The sequence below is a fragment of the Anarhichas minor genome, unplaced genomic scaffold, assembly GCF_050575085.1.
Source record: "Anarhichas minor isolate MPS153535 unplaced genomic scaffold, ASM5057508v1 ptg000051l, whole genome shotgun sequence".
Lineage (NCBI taxonomy): Eukaryota > Metazoa > Chordata > Actinopteri > Perciformes > Anarhichadidae > Anarhichas > Anarhichas minor.
The window spans coordinates 3,762,461-3,780,800 of record NW_027466497.1 but is presented as its reverse complement, the minus strand read 5'-3'; the positions used below and the strand labels follow the sequence as shown (position 1 = coordinate 3,780,800).

At 42.4% G+C, this 18,340-nt stretch overlaps 2 protein-coding genes across 2 annotated transcripts; both read left to right on the top strand.

The window, feature by feature from the left end:
• Nucleotides 1-4,593: 4,593 nt before the first annotated feature.
• tmem222b (transmembrane protein 222b) lies at nt 4,594-11,001 on the top strand. Its single transcript, XM_076112890.1, has 6 exons — nt 4,594-4,773; nt 5,355-5,439; nt 6,065-6,096; nt 6,219-6,315; nt 6,401-6,531; nt 7,916-11,001. Exons 1-6 carry the CDS (start codon nt 4,649-4,651, stop codon nt 8,001-8,003), a joined length of 558 nt encoding a protein of 185 aa, XP_075969005.1. The 5' UTR covers nt 4,594-4,648; the 3' UTR covers nt 8,004-11,001.
• A 1,055-nt stretch (nt 11,002-12,056) lies between these two features.
• Nucleotides 12,057-13,639, top strand: LOC142931442 (trophoblast glycoprotein-like). Its single transcript, XM_076075352.1, has 2 exons — nt 12,057-12,381; nt 12,718-13,639. The coding sequence occupies exons 1-2, from the start codon at nt 12,128-12,130 to the stop codon at nt 13,565-13,567; spliced, it is 1,104 nt and encodes a 367-aa protein (XP_075931467.1). The 5' UTR covers nt 12,057-12,127; the 3' UTR covers nt 13,568-13,639.
• Nucleotides 13,640-18,340: the final 4,701 nt, after the last annotated feature.

The following is an 18,340-nucleotide window of genomic DNA, read 5'->3' as shown; positions in this document are numbered from 1 at the left end:
ATATTGTACACCAGCACCTTGGTTAAAAAACTTCCAAATCAAAAGGAATAACAATTAAAGTGAAAACATTTTAAATGCAGCAACAAATTGGTCAAAACTTGATCAGGAATTACAACTCTAGTATCTATAAGCATAGAATTTAATTGAATAGATCGGCCCCATTATCACGATACCCAATCCAGGAATTTAAACCAGTATTGGACCTATATTCAATATTGGTATCTGTGCATAACACAAGATGAGATCATCTTTATTGATCCCACTCAGTGCCACTGCAGCAGGAATACATACAAGCAAACACCTAGAATAATATATATATAAACTGAATTTTAAAAAAAGATACTAAATACTGTAAGCACCAGCATAATAGTAAAGGTATTTTGTTTTCACTTCACCTGAGGGGCCTCCTGTGACTCGTACAAAGATCACTTGTTCAGCCTGTTTTCCAGTAAGGTGACCCTTTTGTGTGTAAATACAACAACTCAGCAGGACTCCCATACACCATGTGCAGTAGCTCTGCATTGTATCCACAGAGAGGCAGTGTTTCCTTTTGTAACCGTGTTGTTCATAGCAGACACCACCAAATGTGATCGTAGCTATTTGTATATGTATTTAATTGTTTTATTAATGATAAGTAGTTTTGTTTGACTTGATTATTCTAGATGTTTGCATTGTTTAGTTTTTTTTTCTTTTGCTAGTTATTTGTTTAGTTTGTTTATTTTATTGTTTAGTATATTCAGTTTTTGTGTGATTAGTGTTTTAGGCAATGATAGCCAAGATTTCTTTGTTCTTTTGTTTGCTTGCTTCTTTTTGTAGAAATAAATCATAAAAAACACTGAAACTTTGCATGGACGATGGACTATTTGCCTGCGTGTAGCACATATTCATGTGGTACTTTAATTTGGGTTGGATGTTTCTTACAAATGGCCACAACAGTGATCATTTATGCTTTGCGGTTACTCTGAACAGAACAACTTTTACAGTGATGCTCTTACCTCCAGATTTTGAGAGTTTATCTCAAACATATGGCAAATCAGCCCTTAGAAATCATTAAAGTATACACCAAAGCTGAGACGTAGGCTGCACCAGGGCCGGATCAACTTGCTCGATGGCCCTGGGGCAAAAATTAGATGTGAGCCCCCACATAGCTCCCCTCCTAGTGTCACTGTGGATGTACCCACCTTCATTATGTTTCGCTCAGAACCCCAGAAACCGACCACAGTTTCTGTTCTGTAATGATTGTATATAACTGGTATGCATAAATTAGTTTGTGGTTATTGGATTAAACAGATATATGGACTGGGTTTAAAATTAGATTGTCATACAGGGGCCCCTACAGTACAGGGCCTCGGTGTAATAAAAGGTAATCAAACAAGTTGTTCGTCTTCTTTTGTCCCTATCATTTTATGTTCTAGTCAAATAAGCACAAACTCAAGTGTTCCCGGGGCCTTTGGGTCTTCTTAAAGTCTACAGGGCTCCAGAAGAGCTGGGAATCTAGTGTTGCACAACATAAACTCTGGGTTATGACATGACCTCCTTCCTGTCCTCGGAGATGCAACATTCGAACGTTTGTGTACTGTAGAACAGGGATTCATTATGTGAGTTGTATTTGTGTGTGCTTTTCAGTTACACAACATTTCAGGATGTTTCATTGGCCTTTAATGAAAAGCACTTCACCTCTCGGGAGCTTTTTAAGTGACACGGCTTTATGTAGGAAAGTGCTGTGTAGCTTTAAAATGAAAATAATCCTTTTTCGCGGTCTTTAATCGGGGCAAAAATCTCAACTTTTACCGTCTTTACTCATTTACACAACCTTTCTCATAACTTCTCATTCTCAAATGTGTTTCTAAAAGTGTAGAATTAGACTGTCATTTTTATTTCTTATCACAGTCCAGGGAGCCGAACTGGAAACTAGCGGAGACTTGACATTTTACTTTTCAAACCTTTGACTGAAAAGGATAGCGTGTCACCGAGTTACGGTCCCTAAAGCAACACATCTTCTGGCCTAATTGGGTTGGATGGCTCAGCCACATATTGAGTTGGCATTTTGCCGGAGAATTCCCTCTGCTCCCCGATGATGAACCCAGTGTGCCTTCGTTTATCAACGTCTGCCTGCTTTTGCTGAGTAGTTTGTTTTTGCCCTTCGTACAATTCATCAACTGTCACATCTAATGGGACCCAGTGTGGAGTACACAGGGCACCAGCAGATCCCCTGGGTTCGTCTTTGTTTCCCATTTCCCCCATTGCCATAGATAACTCCTTCGATAGCTGCAGCTTTCCACCTCCTCCATACTGGAGAGCTCTCTTTGTGCTGGTGTGAAATCAAATAGAGGCCTCTTGCAATAAACCGGACAGAAGCCCCATTAAAGTGCTTGTGGTAGGATTGAATTTGGAGGATAACAATGGAATACAATTTGAACCCAAAACTGGGACTTATTGTTCACAAAGTATTTGACTGAGTCTTCCCGAAAGTTGCTTAATATACCATACTGTATAAAATAAAACCACATTAATATATTCAAATATGCCCAAACAATAAACAATTTCTGTCTCAAGATGACCTGAAATGATGTGGCCTGGTGAAAGTTGCTGTAAATCTAGTTGTTTGTGGTGAAAGTATTGACATTTATCTCAGTCTAAACGCAGTGGAATTGGTTTAATTAAGATTTAGCCCAGCTGGTATATAGATGTTATTTTAGAATTATTACTATAATGCTGATCATATTATCATTCTCTCATGTATAGGATTGTTTTTGCCCTTCTCAGGGTTAAGATACCTGTCAAACAATGCAACCCTATCATGTTTAGTGAGACATAAAGTGAGAGTTGAGAAATTAGCAAGATTACGCTGGATTTTTAAAAATGATCCAACTGGAAAACCCAGCTCAGTGTTGCCGACTAGTTTCCAATGAACGTAACTCGCTGCTTTAGCTGCAATAGTCACTCAATCTTGCTTGAAAGTCACCTAGTTGTCAACACTGACAGCCCATCCCTCCAGGGCTCCCTCCAAAGCAAATGATGATTATGAACATAAACATAAAATGAAAGTAAACAACAAAAATGGCTATTTTTGATACTCACAGCTGTTAAGTTATCAGCTTGTGGAAGACTCCAGTGACAGTGCAGTGCATGCAGACAGGCAGGTAGGTAGACAGGCAGGTAGGCCGTCCAATATAACAGGCTCATTACAGTCCTGTGACATCCACAGATACCAGACTTGATTGCTGTCACGATGTAATGACAATTTCAACAAATATAAAAAATACATTTTTTTTTTTGAAGAACAATACCAACCCCAGCTTTTATAGCAAAATGAGCTATAACCCATCTTTATGTGTTGTTATGTGTACGTCGAGTTTGAATGTGTCCCACTCTCCTGAAGTGATGGAAAGGCCAGTAAAGAGTTCACTTTTGGTATTTTAAAATTGTTCCCTATCCTTGTTGTTTTCAAGCATTTTTGCTCACAACCCCTTTATACTAAGCAATACATACTAACCACATCCTTAGTGTGGACAAAATGAGTTGTGGGCACTGAGCAGTTCAGTCGAATCACTATAACAGCCAAAAGACGCAAAAGAAAAATAGTCAGTAAAACATAAACATACTTTTGTGTAACAGATTATTTTTCTTTCTTTAATCCTCCCGTGACCCCTCAGGTTTAATTGACATTTGACACATAAAGTCAGCAAGGTTAGTTAGCAAGAGATGCAACTAATGATATTTTAATTGGTGATTAATATGCAGAGAATTATTATTTTCTTGGATTAGTCAAAGGTTCCACATAATGTCAGAATGTGGAGATAAATGTCTATCACAAGTTCCTAAAGCCCTTGATGACATGTTCATTGTCTTGTTTGTTCCTTTCAACAGTCCAAAACCAAAACATAGTAATTTTACAAATATGTCAAACTAAGAAAATCAGCAAATCCTCACATTGAGGAAAATGGAACCAGGGAGCTTTGTGTGTTTTTGCCTCCAACAATTATATAATAATAGATCATATAAGTATGATGCTGTTGTAAACCCATATTTTGTATCACTTTTGTATCATAATAAACATCTTCAGATTTGTAATTAAAGAAAAAACAAACCGATCACTTTCAACATATTAATGTTTTTTTTAATATGACAGCCAATTAAATTGCGTAGTTACTTCAAAGAAAGGTAGTTAAAATGGTTGTGAATTAAACTGCTTGACATGTGAGATATAGTAGTAGCTCTAAGGGCTGTGTGTTCAAAACAAAATAACCGGCTTGTTTGACAAAAGTTTTACAAGACTGTCACTGATCTATTCCTTTGGATTGCTCGAATAGATCCCGGAAGTTGCTCCTGCTGCCAAGACGGACAACAAACAGGAATAAGAGAAACAGCTCGCGAATGTACCTTTCACAATAAAACATACATTGACCTTCAATGTATTGTATTGTTAATTCTGTAACATATCAATCTCCATTTTTATACTACGACTTTTTTAAATGTTAAGATAATGCCGAATATGTAATTCGATTCATTTATGATGCGCGTATCTCTTTACTTAGCACCACTTCAATTTTATTTTGAAGCTAAAATCCCTGAATTTCCGGTGTTGTTCCGTGACTTAACGCGGCTGTAAAACGAGACAAATGAAGTTAATTTTCCTCAGCTGGTGATGGCGGATGTTGTTGAAAAAGAAAAAGACACCATGAAGAATTACCACATAGCGTCTGAGAGAATTAACTCAGACATCGGTCGCTTTCCTTACTGCGTAGTGTGGACACCTATCCCCGTGCTATCGTGAGTTATATGTCGGCTTCTTGTGACTCAAACCTTCGGACATGAGACGAAGTGACACCGTCAGTAGCTCAAACGTTAGCTAGCAGCAGCTAGCGGACGGTTTAAACGTTAGCAGTATGATTAAAAAAGACAATTATTACCATGTAAGTCAACCACTGTTTGCATAGTTAATGTTTCTTAAAATATGAAGAATAAACCTGAAAGCGTCAAAAGTTACAATGCTGCAATTTATCAGTTAATTTTGTTTTAAAACAGTTTGTATCTTGTTAATTAAGTATCAAAATCATTATTTTAAGTGATATTCCTAGAACACGTATGGGACTCAATGTATAAGGTGTAGGTGGTGGAGGTAGAGATTGTTTTAACACACCTTTTGCTTCCATTATCTGGTATCTATTGATAAAGTGCTGACAGTCTATGGATGAGAGTCCGAAACAAGAATATCTGAGGACTGTTGTGTGTGTATATAGACAAGAGACATGGACATGAAACTGGAATCTTACACTGTCCTGGCCTGGACAACAATAAACAGGTCCACTATGCCACTTTTATGCTGTAAAATTAACTTTGTTTGTGTTCAGATGGCTGGTTCCATTCATCGGCCACATGGGGATCTGCACTTCCACTGGTGTCATCCGGGACTTTGCTGGACCGTACTTTGTCTCAGTGAGTAATGACTGCGCTGCTGCAGCTCATTATGGCCTGTATGTGAAATTAAATACAGCACAGTGGCTCTGCTTTAGCTCAATGAATCTCACGTAAGATGGTGAGTTTGAGCTTGAATTGTTTTAACGAGTAATAAACTTATGTTTTAGGTTTCGCACCACGTCAGCTTGAATGTAGCCTCTGAGAAGTTTGCAACTTGCTCCTTAACAGAGGAGGGTCACTTCCAATGGAAACTCTTATCAAACCCCTCCTACTAAATAATCCACTTTTCTATTTATTTTCAGACAGTTTTTGCCAAAATGTGGCTAAATACACGCCTTTCAATTTGTTTTTTGTTTCTTGCGACCAACGTATTGGCGTCGACCATTTCATAAATAATGGACGAACACTACAAAATGTTTTTGAGTTGGTAAATCTTTCAAAAGGCTGATTTTAAGGTTTTCATGTTTACTGGCAAATACACAGGTTCAAACCTGGCTATGTTTGCATTGTAGTACAATAAAAAGACATACGATGAGCCCAGCTTAATTAAAGAGACGTTGGTACACAAATGTTCTCTTAATCTGCTTTAAAAATTTAAATGGCGTCAAACATTTTTTTTTTTTTTTTTTTTTTTTTTTTGCAGGAAGACAACATGGGTTTTGGGAAACCAACAAAGTGAGTAAATGAAAGTATTTTTTGTGGTTATTTGATCTTTTAGTGAACATATTTGTTCAGAACCAAACCGTTTCCTGACATCCGTGCCACATAACACTATCCGTTGTCCTCTTTGACTGTAGGTACTGGATCCTTGACGTCAGCAAAGTCTACGCCAGTGGCTCCAATGCCTGGGACACAGCGGTGCACGATGCTTCAGAGGAGTACAAGCACAGGATGGTCAGTAAGGGGACGTGTGGACTTCTATTTACTTTATGAAAGGGAAAAACACCAGGAATGATTTCTACTCTTCTTTTCTCCAAAGCACAATCTCTGCTGGGACAACTGTCACTCGCATGTCGCCATGGCTCTGAATCTGATGAAATATGAAAACAGCACCTCGTGGAACATGGTCAACCTCTGCCTCCTCACTCTGATCCACGGAAAACATGTCAGGTAAGACGGTGTAACGTTGTACTAGCACGCAAGCTCCGCGCACGCACAAAGGCGTTGATGCTCAACGCTTTGTTCGTTGCATTATTCTCTAATACGCCAGAGGGCAGACAAACGAAACGCACTGTGAAGAAGCAAGAAGACAACGAGTGTAACCGGCAAAAAGCCATAAAGCAACTTCCACAATGCCAAGGAGGGAATTATAATGAACTGTAAACGCATATTCATGGTCGACCGTATTGCCGTACTACAAAAGTCAGAGGTGCACGACCAAGCAAGAAATATAATAATGGTGTAACATCACCATAGTAGGTTAACGGGGTCTCTGCAGCAGGAAGCACTCTTGGCTGATCGTATCCGTCACCTGATCGTAGTCCAACTGAACAGCTGTTCCACCTGCTGAAGCTCCTGAACCGAGCAGGAAGACAAGATGGCTGCTTCACAGGCCGGCAGAGCATCGCCAGGAGAGCGCCTGCTCATGTCTCTGTGTTGGGAGACTTTCATACACGACGTCTAATTAATGCCAAGAGCCAGCACTTCAAACTTGTAGTCATTGTTTGACCAGAAATTCATTGTGCTGGAGACGAGCCAACACAATGACATGCGTCAGAGTCCGACCACTAGAGTTGTCGGACTCGACTAGAGTTCTCATGTAGCGGCAACGGTATATACAACGATCCTGAAACAATGACAATAACCATATTTAACTGTATTTCTAAAATTAATTTGACTACATTGTTGCATCTTTTGTCAGCAAGCTTAAACTGATGTTGACAAGTGGATAAATAAGACTTTCGTTGAGGGCTGAGCTTCTGTCCTCACTTGCTCGTTGGCATTCTTTTGCTTTCTTTTGCCAAAAAAAGTTTGGCAGTTTGAATCATCTGTCCAAAAATATCAGTGTTTTTTCTGCCTTAAAGGCCCAAACCCTATAATCTAAAGCTGCTCTCTTCAAAGCTTGTGATCCCCGGGGCTCAGCCATGATTTTACTGGTATGCCGTGAACCTGTCGTGTCTCGGGACAGCCCTGGTTCCTGGGAAGTATTAAGAGAGTATAAAGGACATTCCTCCAGAAGGCCTTTGAAGACAAGTGTTACAGGGATGGACTAGACATCCCAGTGGTTGTTGGTAGGAAGTAAATATAGATACACTTTCATATAAACATCACAATATGGTCTTTTGTGATGCTGCTCAGATTCTCAGGCACTGGCGATTTTTAATTGATGGTTAAAAAAAAATATTATGTGTATATGTCCTGTCCTAAATAATCCTGCAATATAACAAACGTTAAACCCTTTGCTCAGATTGCACTAAAAGTAAGGGGGGGTTATAACAATTAGATGAGTTTCTGCTCTTCACCTCCACTCATCTGTCTTCTCTGCCTCATCCAGCTGTGCAGGCTTTCTGAAGACCTGGCTACCCTTCCTGATGCTGATGGGCGTCATCTTCACAGTGACCCTGGCCATCAACCTGCGGTGACCTGGAGGGGGGGGGAGGAGACACAGTGGGAACCCCTGCAGGTCGGATGTGGGGTTGACCTTGTCGGTGTCGAGCGAAAGCAACGGAGGATTTAAAGACTTCTTATCTCCTGAGAGACGGTTTCTTGAACGGGGACGTCCAACGCGTGGTTGGTTTGTGGGAAGCGGGTGGCCTGTTACCGGAAGCTGGGATGCCCTTGTGATGAAAATTCATTCATACTCGAGCCATTTATTCAGAGAGTAGTGACTGAACACACTTAATGGATTCTGATAATTGAAAGCGCAACAGCAGGTAAAGCCAGCGCCGCCTGCAAAAGCGTGGACCTTGTGTAGCTGCATCGATTATTGAGTAGAGGAACGTATAGCTGCAGTCTCAGAGGGAACACATTCATGCCTTGCTTTCAGATATTTGACGATTTTACTTTACTTCCAGGATGCCGTTTTTTATACCGGGGAGCACAAACGCGTTAAATCAATTCGATGCCTTTTTTAGGGAGTTTATTGCATCTCATGCTTGATCTGCTGTCGCTCTTCTACAGTAATGCAACTTACAGCTAAACATGCCAGAGCTCTTTCTGTTTTTGTGCGTCTTCTAAAAACAGAAGTATGTTCTCTGAGATGTGTCGTACATGTATCACCTCATGGTACCGCTTTTAATACGTTTACAGAAAATTGTTTTCATACCTCTTTTTTAAACTGCAGGTCATCAGTGCAACGATTGTAGCAACCTCAATGAATGTTGCTGTGGAAAACAAACCCAACAGAATATCTGAGCCTTTTGTTTTCTGCACTTGTGCCAAATGAGGGAGAAAGGGAGACCAAACTGTGTCCTTGAATATCTACGTTCATGCTCATCGGTGACTCCAAACAAAAAGCCGGTTGATGTCGGAGTTATGAAACCTGGTCTCGATCTTTGCTCAACCTGAGAGATTTAGTTTTTCATTTGACTGTGCCTAAACATAACCTTTATATGTCATATTTTCATTTTTGACACGTTTTTTTAAGAACTTCAATTCCAATTGATGGTCGGCACTCCAAATCGGTTGCCATGGCCGTCGTGAGTAGATTCAAATCCCCTCTATTGTTTGCAATCAAACGGGGGGGAAAAAAACGTGTTGAGCCCTCTCTTTGTCCACGGTGGTGCCAGAAGCAGCAGGTAGCCGGGATCCTCAGGTTTTCACACTCGCCAACCGCTGCTGAACGTCCCCAGTTCCCCCAGCGGCGCTCCTGCTGCCTTCCACCTCTGCAGACCAGAGTCGACGGTCATTGTGAAATGTCGGCGCTCTTTCGTAAAGCTTTGATACACAGCGGCCAACAAAGTGTGTGTGATCTTCTGGATGAAATGTTTTATTTTCTGTATCGAGGGTTTGACCTCAGGGCGAACACGGTGGCAGTTTTCCAGACTCTCTAGTTTTTCTAGCTCTCCTCATCGGGCTTCTGTTGAAAGCAGATATTCTGTGGCCTCTTGTGTGCAGTTCACCCATGTTGCCTGTAAATATTTGATCACACATGATCCTGTAGTACACCAGGTGCTCTTCATATACTCTTTCAAACATGATCGCTCTCACTCTATAGATTTATCCTTTTGAATAATTTACGGTGTCGCTTCTGCATATCATCTCTGCTCGGCAGCAGATTCCTGCCTGAGTGAGTGTGTGATCACGTGTGTGTGTGTTTGTCAGTCATGCACACAGCGATCGGAGAGCGCATGTGATTGCATGTGTGCGTTGCATGCATGCAGGAAACGATGAGAGAGAAGTTAATGTTTGACACACACTGTGGCTTCCTGATTAATAATCAGCTGCACTTCATTGCAGCAAACTGCCGAGTGATTGATTTCTATCTTTATTACTCCACGTCGTTCTCTTAATCTTCAAGTTTTATATGATTGCTGCCAAACTTCAGTAATAATAAATTATGTATTACACTGTAACAGGCCTGCTTAAGTTGATGAGTTGATGCAATAGTCTGCGTAGCTACAGGTTCTGCAGAATAGAGCTGCATTTAAACGAGGAAACAGAAAGAAATGGAGAATCTTTTCCTTAATTTAAACGGTGCATACTGTATAAAAAGCATTTTAAAAACCTTACTGTGACATCTCATCTAATGGCATGTCACTGGTAACTAGTGTGAAGAGGTAATCACATTTTACTGTAAATATTTTATGCCCAGAGTCTAAAATATTCATATTTTCAATTGTTGGGGAAATTAAGATTGTGGACATTGAATGCAAGCCAGCAGCCTAAGTTCGGAGTGACGTAACTAAAAGTAGCACGTGTTTACAAACAGAAGCTCATTATGCCGGCTGACACTTTACGTCTCTGTCCAAACTTAGAGAATGTGGTTGTGGGAAAAAAACGTGAAAACCCTTTTTGTTCTCTGCAAATTGCTCTAAATGTTGGAAAATGGAAGAAAAACTGTATCCTTGAATGTTTAATTTGTTTTCTTTAGTGAAACGGCTCATTCATTCTATTTTGAGCTATGAATGGTAATACATGAATGAATAGCCCTTTGAGATCAGCACATGAAACTCACAACACTGTCATTATTACGGCTTTGAACATATAAATATGTATATTTTAGGAGGAGAAATAGAAATTGTGACGATAAAACGGTACCCCGATCCCTTTTTTATTGGAGTGCAAGAATGCAAAATTCAGTTGAGATCATTTGAATGGTGTTGGAGGTTTCCTGCTGCGGTGCCTTGTTGTATCCAAGAGCAGGTCCAGGAATGTGGAGACCTGTGGTCCTAGTGATTCAGTCCGCTGACAAAAGACAGCCGGGATGCCATTATTAGTGCCACTATCCATATATACTTAAACCAGTCTGCAATTTCAAAACCCTCTTTTGTTTCTGTAATCCCCAAAATACCCTTTGATGCTGCAGATCATATAGCCCACGAGGGATTTTAGGACTCCTGCAAAGTGACTGTGTGAACTCTGAATGTGTTTATCACTCACAGCTATAATACAAATAAAGATGTCTATTATTGTAAACAATTTGTGGCCTTTTTTTGTTTTATTTTACTTGAATTTCCTTTATTGAATTATGACGATCATGTTTCATGAAGGCTGTCAGCAGGAGGGATAATGTCAGGATTCCAAAGCTCTCTGAGCTCCTCATGAAGGTTCTGTAAATACACTCCTGTAATAATCATTATAAGCTGTCAGAATAAACATTAAGGATGGGAAGCCGTCCCAGCTTTGATACTCCACTGTCAAGTGGCGAAAAGTCCCACTCAAGTGGCTATTATCCTGCAGAGCATCACAGCATTCAAGAGGGAGATCAAAGGCTTCAGTCTGGCCCCCAAGCACCCGTGGCCCCCACATTCACCATACCACCTGGTAGGTGGGAATCACCAGGGACATCCAATCCACCAACTAGCAAAGAGTGAAGTCAATGCAATTCTCATAAAAACCTCCTTTTATAAAACAAAATTGGAGTAATAAAACAAGACAATGACTTCTGACGAGATTCCATTACACAGAGTATTTAACTGATACATTTTATGTGTCCTTTTTTATAGAAAACCCAGATTTCTTGCAATATTTTGCTTGTTTTTGTCCCGCTTAACAATAAATAAAAAAAGTCCAGATTTCCATATCAGTCGGGTGTACGGGACTGAAATGTTGACCGGCGCCGCATGATTATATTTGGCGTACGTGATGGTAAATATCACGAGGAGTAAGAGCTGAGAACCACTTTCTCCTCCTCTCTCGTGCCTGTTAGTGTCTCGGCCACTCGAGGCTGAGAAGGAACATCTCGTGGATCCGGACTGGGAGCAGGCAGGAGACCAAGCCCCTCCCCGCATATCATCGCACCAGGCGACGGTCCTTTTAACTTCATTGTTGGAGGAGAAGCGACGCCCCGCTTTGCCACGGCAAAGGATCAAACAGCCCCTCTGATCAGCGTGACCCCAAGTTTTGTTCTCATGGAAATGAGACCCAGCCTCCCGGCCACACTTTCTGCAGAGATGCAAAGTTGAAGCGCATTCCCGGCCGGGACAACGGAGGATAATGCTGTCTTGGAGGATCTGATCGTTACATTTTATCCGGTTTTTTCCGCGCGTTTTCTCCTTCGTTCTTGCTCGCCGCACTTCGGACCCGCACACGTTTCCCTCCCAACATGCTGGATTTGGCGCAGCGCATTGTTTTCTGCGCGCTGCTCGGCTCCGTTTACGCGTCGTGCCCTCCCCGCTGCGAGTGCTCGGAGGCGGCTCACACAGTGAAGTGCGTCTCCAGAGACCTGCGGAGTATCCCGACCGGGATCCCCGGATACACCCGGAATCTGTTCATAACCGGGAATCAAATCAGCCGAATCGGTCCGGAGTCGTTTAAAGGGCTGGATAATGTGACCAACCTGTCTCTGAGCAACAACAGGTAAGACTCTCCTGATGGGGACTTTGGTCGTTAAACTTGGGGAATCCAAAACAAATTATTCTTATAAGATAGAACAGTTGGTTTCAAATGCAAAATACTATTAAGGTCATCAGTTGATCCTCATAGTTGCTGAAATATAGCAGCTTTGCAGAGTTCATCATGTTGGATGCATGACACTTGAAACAGCGGCGTTGCAGACTTTCAAAGTGTATTCAATTGATTTAAAATAAAAAAACAAAAGTTAAGCTTTGATCCAAGACTTAATTAGTCCATTTCCTTGCTCTTCTGTGCGATATGAAAGTGTGAATGATGTCTCATGGATCTCCTCAAATCTAGAATTTCCGAGGTGGAATCCCACACCTTTGCCGACCTCCGCAGCCTCCGCTCCCTGGATCTGAGCAACAACCAGCTGGCAGTCGTTCACCCCGAGGCCTTCACCGTGCAGAACCAGTCTCTGCGGGAGCTGAACCTGAGCCGAGCCCTCTACAACCACTTGTCGGTGATGGACTTGGCCACGTCCCTCCGCTGGAGCTCCCTGGGGACCCTGAAGGGACTGGACCTTTCTCACAACGGCCTCATCTATCTACCCTCGCGTATCTTCTCCCACCTGAGCAGCCTGCGGCGGCTCCAGCTCTCCAACAACTCCCTAGTGGCCATCCACAACTCCACCTTCTCGGGCTTGGAGCGCCTGGAGGAGCTCGACCTGACCCTCAACGCCCTCAAGACGGTGCCCGAGGAGGGTCTGCGAGAGCTGGACTCCCTGCCCAGCGCTGATCTCCTGCTGGGGGAAAACCCCTTCACGTGTTCGTGTGGAATCGAACCTTTTGCTCTGTGGCTCAACAGATCACAGGGACGCATCGGTGACGCCGAGGGCCTTGTGTGCGCTTTTCCCGCCAGCATGAGGAACACATCCATGCTGGCTGTGGTGTCGTTGACTCTGGGATGCCACCAGTGGGGTGCCGGGGCTGACCTTGTTCTGCAAACCTCTTACGTCTTCCTGGGCATAGTCCTGGGCTTCATAGGCCTCGTCTTCCTCTTTGTGCTTTATCTCAACCGCAAGGGCATCAAGAAGCGCATCTACGAGATGCGGGACGCCGGCAGGGAGTTGTGGGAGGGCCACCACTACCGCTTCGAGATCGACTCTGACCCCAGGTTATCGCAGGTCTCCTCGAGCGCTGACGTGTGAGAGGACGAGCACCTCTGGTGTACTTTCTCATGACTCTTTTCTAATGCTTTTATCAGTGGCAACAAATGTAAAAAGTGTACAGATTTGTCTGTAAATATATACATATCATAGTGTTAATAATCTTTCAGCCTTGTTGTTTAATAAAGCATGCACTCATTACACAAGTAACGCGCTCTTTTAACAGAACATCTCAGTTTGTTTGAGAGTCAAATAGACATGAATGTTGTACAGGGAGTTCATTGATTAACATTTCTTTATTTTCACGCTTGCTCCTCGCGTTCACATAAAAGCAACAGCAAAGTGCCTGAAGTCACAAGGTGTTGTTTCCTTATCAGCGTGATCTGAATCACTCATTACTCCGTGTTTCATTTAGCTTGTAAAAAAACAAAAGCAACAAAATGCTGCAATAAAACCCCGACACTACAACAACAAACCTCTTAGAATTTAAAGCACAACCACTCATTCATCTTTGAACTATTTCAAAGCCTTTGGTCCCTGCGCCCTTCAGCCCCAGGGTGCCACAGAGGAATTAAACCTCCAAAGCTTTCCTAAAATCTCCGCTCTGCACCTCTTTTTTTGGCTGTTGGATTTGGGGGGGGGGGGGGACAATTCAGTGCAGACCAGCGGAAATCTCCCTCATTTTTTTTTCTCTCTTTTTTTCGTGAACCGTTGCTTTGTTTCAACTGCTTGAGTTTTATTGTCAAAATGATGAGAACCAGTCCTGGGCTGAGGCCGCTGAAAGCAATCTCCCCTCCCTCCTTAAAGACAACAGCCGCTCTCGGAGGCTCTTTGAAAGAAGTCTGGCTCTCCACGTTTTTCTGTTTAGGGGATTTTTTTCACCAATGATAAGAGACAGATGATTCTGAAACACCAGCTACATTGTTTCATTCAGCAGTTCCTCTGACCGGTTAAGAAGTAAGCCTCATGAAAAGAAAGAAAGAAGATGTTCTTAACCTTTTGGGGGTTTTTTCTGCCTTCTATGCTTTTTCGGGGGTTATGCCAAGAAAAACATCTGTTTAAAAGTTGTTTTCTGAGAGCAGTTCTTCAGAGTAACACAGAAATCCAGAGGTGTACGTCAGTAAATGTATTTGTTTGGTCAAATCCAAAGCCTTACATTTTACATGCATGTTTAAAGTCAATCAATTTATAACCTGCATGAATCCCGAACAAAGCACGATACTCCTCTTTTTATAAATGTCACATGTGTCGTCCTTGTTTTTTTCTAAATGGCTACACGACAAAAGCAATTCTCTGTGGCCTTATGATGCTACGAAGTGAGACAGAGGGGATGACAAGCTGCCGTTCCTCAAAGTGTTCATTGCCCAAATTGCTAGCTCTCTAGAGTATGTGGAACCGGGAGAAAGGAGGCCTGAAGTTAACCTCCCAAAGTTCAAAGCCAAAGTAGCATCTTCATCCTATCAAGATGTTCTCCAAACTCCTCTGATATCGATCCAGAAATGTTTATAACACGGAGACATTTTACTGCATGTGTGATGACAAAATAAAGCTGTATAAAGTCACGATGTCTGTACACTCATTTAGCCCAAATGTAATCAACGTATTCATAATATTTGAACTTAACTCTGGCTATCATTTCTCTGAGCTGCTGAACCACATTAAGTCGGCCATTTACTCGCAGAGGAGAAAACAATTGAGGCTCGTACGCTGACACAAAGGGCGGCTCGGATGTCGAGACGCCTCAAATAAGCTTTGTTTTCCAGCGCTGTGAAAGATGCCTTGTGATACCCATCCTCTTTCTGTTTTCACAGACGGCCATTATGCCGCCGCATAATAGGATTCACTCACGATGACAAAGTTGAGCGCTCTGATCCAGCCATTGTTAAAGCGTCATCGTTCTCAATAATTGCCTGTGGGAGAAAATCCCAGGAGAAGTTTGTCTTTCCTAGAACACAACGTGTCACAACCGGGGCATTAGGCCGGCCACGGGTCATTGGTGTCAATTGGCGGCGCAGAGAGGAGAAAGATTACTCCCTGGATGTCATTACTTCCATTTTCGCTCATTAAAGTGTGGATTAGGACCAGTGCCTTTCCTGTCTTTTTATGAGTCTGGCTGTTTGAAAGATATATGGTCTGTTTGCTATAGGCTGCGCTAGATTGTCTCAGCAGGAAGGCAATGAAAAGAGAGGAACCCTACAAATACATCCAGACGTTCTCCATTACTCCCAGTGCAAAAGGGAGGCTTGTTAAAAACAGAAAGAAGTTGCTCCAATTACAGTGTTCTTTCAGACTGTACGTTGCGCACGTCAGATTAAAAGATCACGACTTTATTTCTTACTTTGCTTGCTATGTCTGAGGTTTCTTTCAAGGAAACCCGTTTTGAAAACGTGTGCAGCTTCATGTTGCTGTATGTGCAGCATGTGGTTTTTGCTATTGCAAACGACAAAATGCATATTTGAAGTATTTCTTTTTTTTCAGTGTTGAGAATGTCCCACTGGAGCACAGCAGGCTTTTTATTTCATACGCCTCCTGTCTCCGGGAACATCTTGGCGCCATTACACGGGTTTAATGGCCATGATAGGGAATATGCCTTAAAAGTGAACAACCACATCTGTGAGGAATTGAACATGTTTAAAAAAAAAAAAGAGACCACAACAGTCAGCAGCATGACGACAGAGATAAAGTGGCATCTACTCCCCTCCGCTGGCATGGTACGACAAATACAGCTGTCTCTCCCTCAACTAAAGGACACATGTCATCACTTACATTTGTCTTCACTACACAGTCATCTGACACATTCTGCTTTACGTTTGGGTTCCCACTTTTAAAACCAAGCCATGCGCAGGACTGTAAAACAAAGACTAGTCTCCCATATCTGTCTTCTCCTTTTAAGAATCAACTCATCTGGGGATCAATGAATTCATTCGGCCAGCTTCCTATACGTTGCCTATCCATCATGTCTAACCAGTGTGGTCGGTGGAGGTGGTGACTCAACCACGGAAGTGGTTCCAGCGGGGTATTACCCATTGTTCGGCTGCTCTCTTGATCAATGTGACTAATTGTGTTTGCCAGAGGATGCAAGCGAGGAGGAGTTGGTTCAGCTGGCCCAACTATCCATTAAAGCCAACTGGTCCCCCATTTATCTCTTTCATAAAGGCTGGGGCTAACGGCACACGCACATACCTGGAACATGGTATTCGTTAAAATTGTATTGAGATAGTTTCTCTCTGCTTTCTGGCATCACTATCTATCTATAACTCAATTTTTTGAGAAATCAGCTCCCCGGTGTCCTAAAGGATATTAAGTAATTGACCATAACCCCACGCTAATCACAGCGTAGCATCGGCCAGCTCTGCTGCTCCATAGACTCTCATGCAATCATCTAGTATTTTACTATTTTACTAGTATTTTACTATTCACCACAGAGTTTGAACAACTTGTATGTGTTCACATGTCAAAATGGGATTATTTATGCTCTTGTAATTTAAACAAAAACATCTTGGTGCTTTTAACCGCAATGGAGACCAGCGGAAAATGAGAAACAAATGCTCCCAACAAAGTCCTGTCTCGTAGGAATGAAAGACTCGTGTAAAACTCGCCGCCGCAACAATGCAGCGTTCCTCTGAAGTCTTCAGGACTGGTTCCCCATTGATCTCCGAGTTGACTACAACTGTAAACGGAGCAACAGCATGGCTCTGCCAGGCTTTATAGCCCCCCCCATCACCACCTCCCCTGTGACTCCCCCCCCGCCCCCCCTCTGGGCCTCAGAGCAGAGAGTGTCCTGAAGCCTTGTTGTGGGCTCCGCTGTCCAAGAAACAGTCTCTCAATCCATGTGGCTTGTCAGAAGTTTTGTTTTGTTGTTGCTGTGGTTGTTTATAGGAGAGGGAGGCTCGGGAGTTTCCAATTAGAGAGACAATTTCCCCCTGTGAGCCATCCCGCCTCATTCTCTCAAACTCTGAATCTGAGGTTTACTTCATGTGCTGAAACTGAAAGAAAAGGTAACAATTCTCTGCTGCACAGCAAAGTATAAAGATGAATTGCTCCCATTGCGAGCGAACGTAATCAAGCCCTTCCATTGATTTGTCATACCAGAGGAAGAAGCCCCACTATGATTCATTAAAGAGTCCCTCTTCTCCTCTCAGAGAAAAGAAATAACATCTGTGGAGCTGGTTGATTACAAATGGCCTTGACCTGTTTTAAAGAAGGACAATACACTCACGACTCCTGCACTGCTTTATCATCTTGTCCATGCATCAATGAGTTCAATGATTGGCTTTTTTGGTGTGAGCCGGGCAAATACAATATGTGTGCGTATCTCTGGCCTGATGTGTGTGTAGTAAATAACAACAACAACCGAGTGTAAACATGGAATTTCCCCAAATGAGGGATTAATAAAGTGCTTCTAAATAGAAACAAAATACAGTATACCACTATACATTAGGGCGGGGCTAGTTGACAGGCCACTACCACCGTGATGTCCCGTCTGGGAGTTGTCCGTGTTTTCGTCTTACAACTTTAACCCTTTCACAGTGTTTTCAGTTCACGAAAGTCAATTGTAACCTTTTTGGCCGCCTTAAAATGCCTTATTCAGCGTTCGGTTGTAATTAGCTCCACCCTCTCTCGACTCTTTCAATTGTAAAAAACCTAGATGACGAAGGTCAAAAAACCCAAAATGTCCATATTGTCAAACTTAAAGCTTCAAAACTGCCATCCACAAACCAATGTGTGACATCACAGTGATTACGTCCACTTCTTAAATACGGTCTATGGTGCTGAGAGCTACCAGAGCTACCAGAGCTAAAACGAGACTTACAT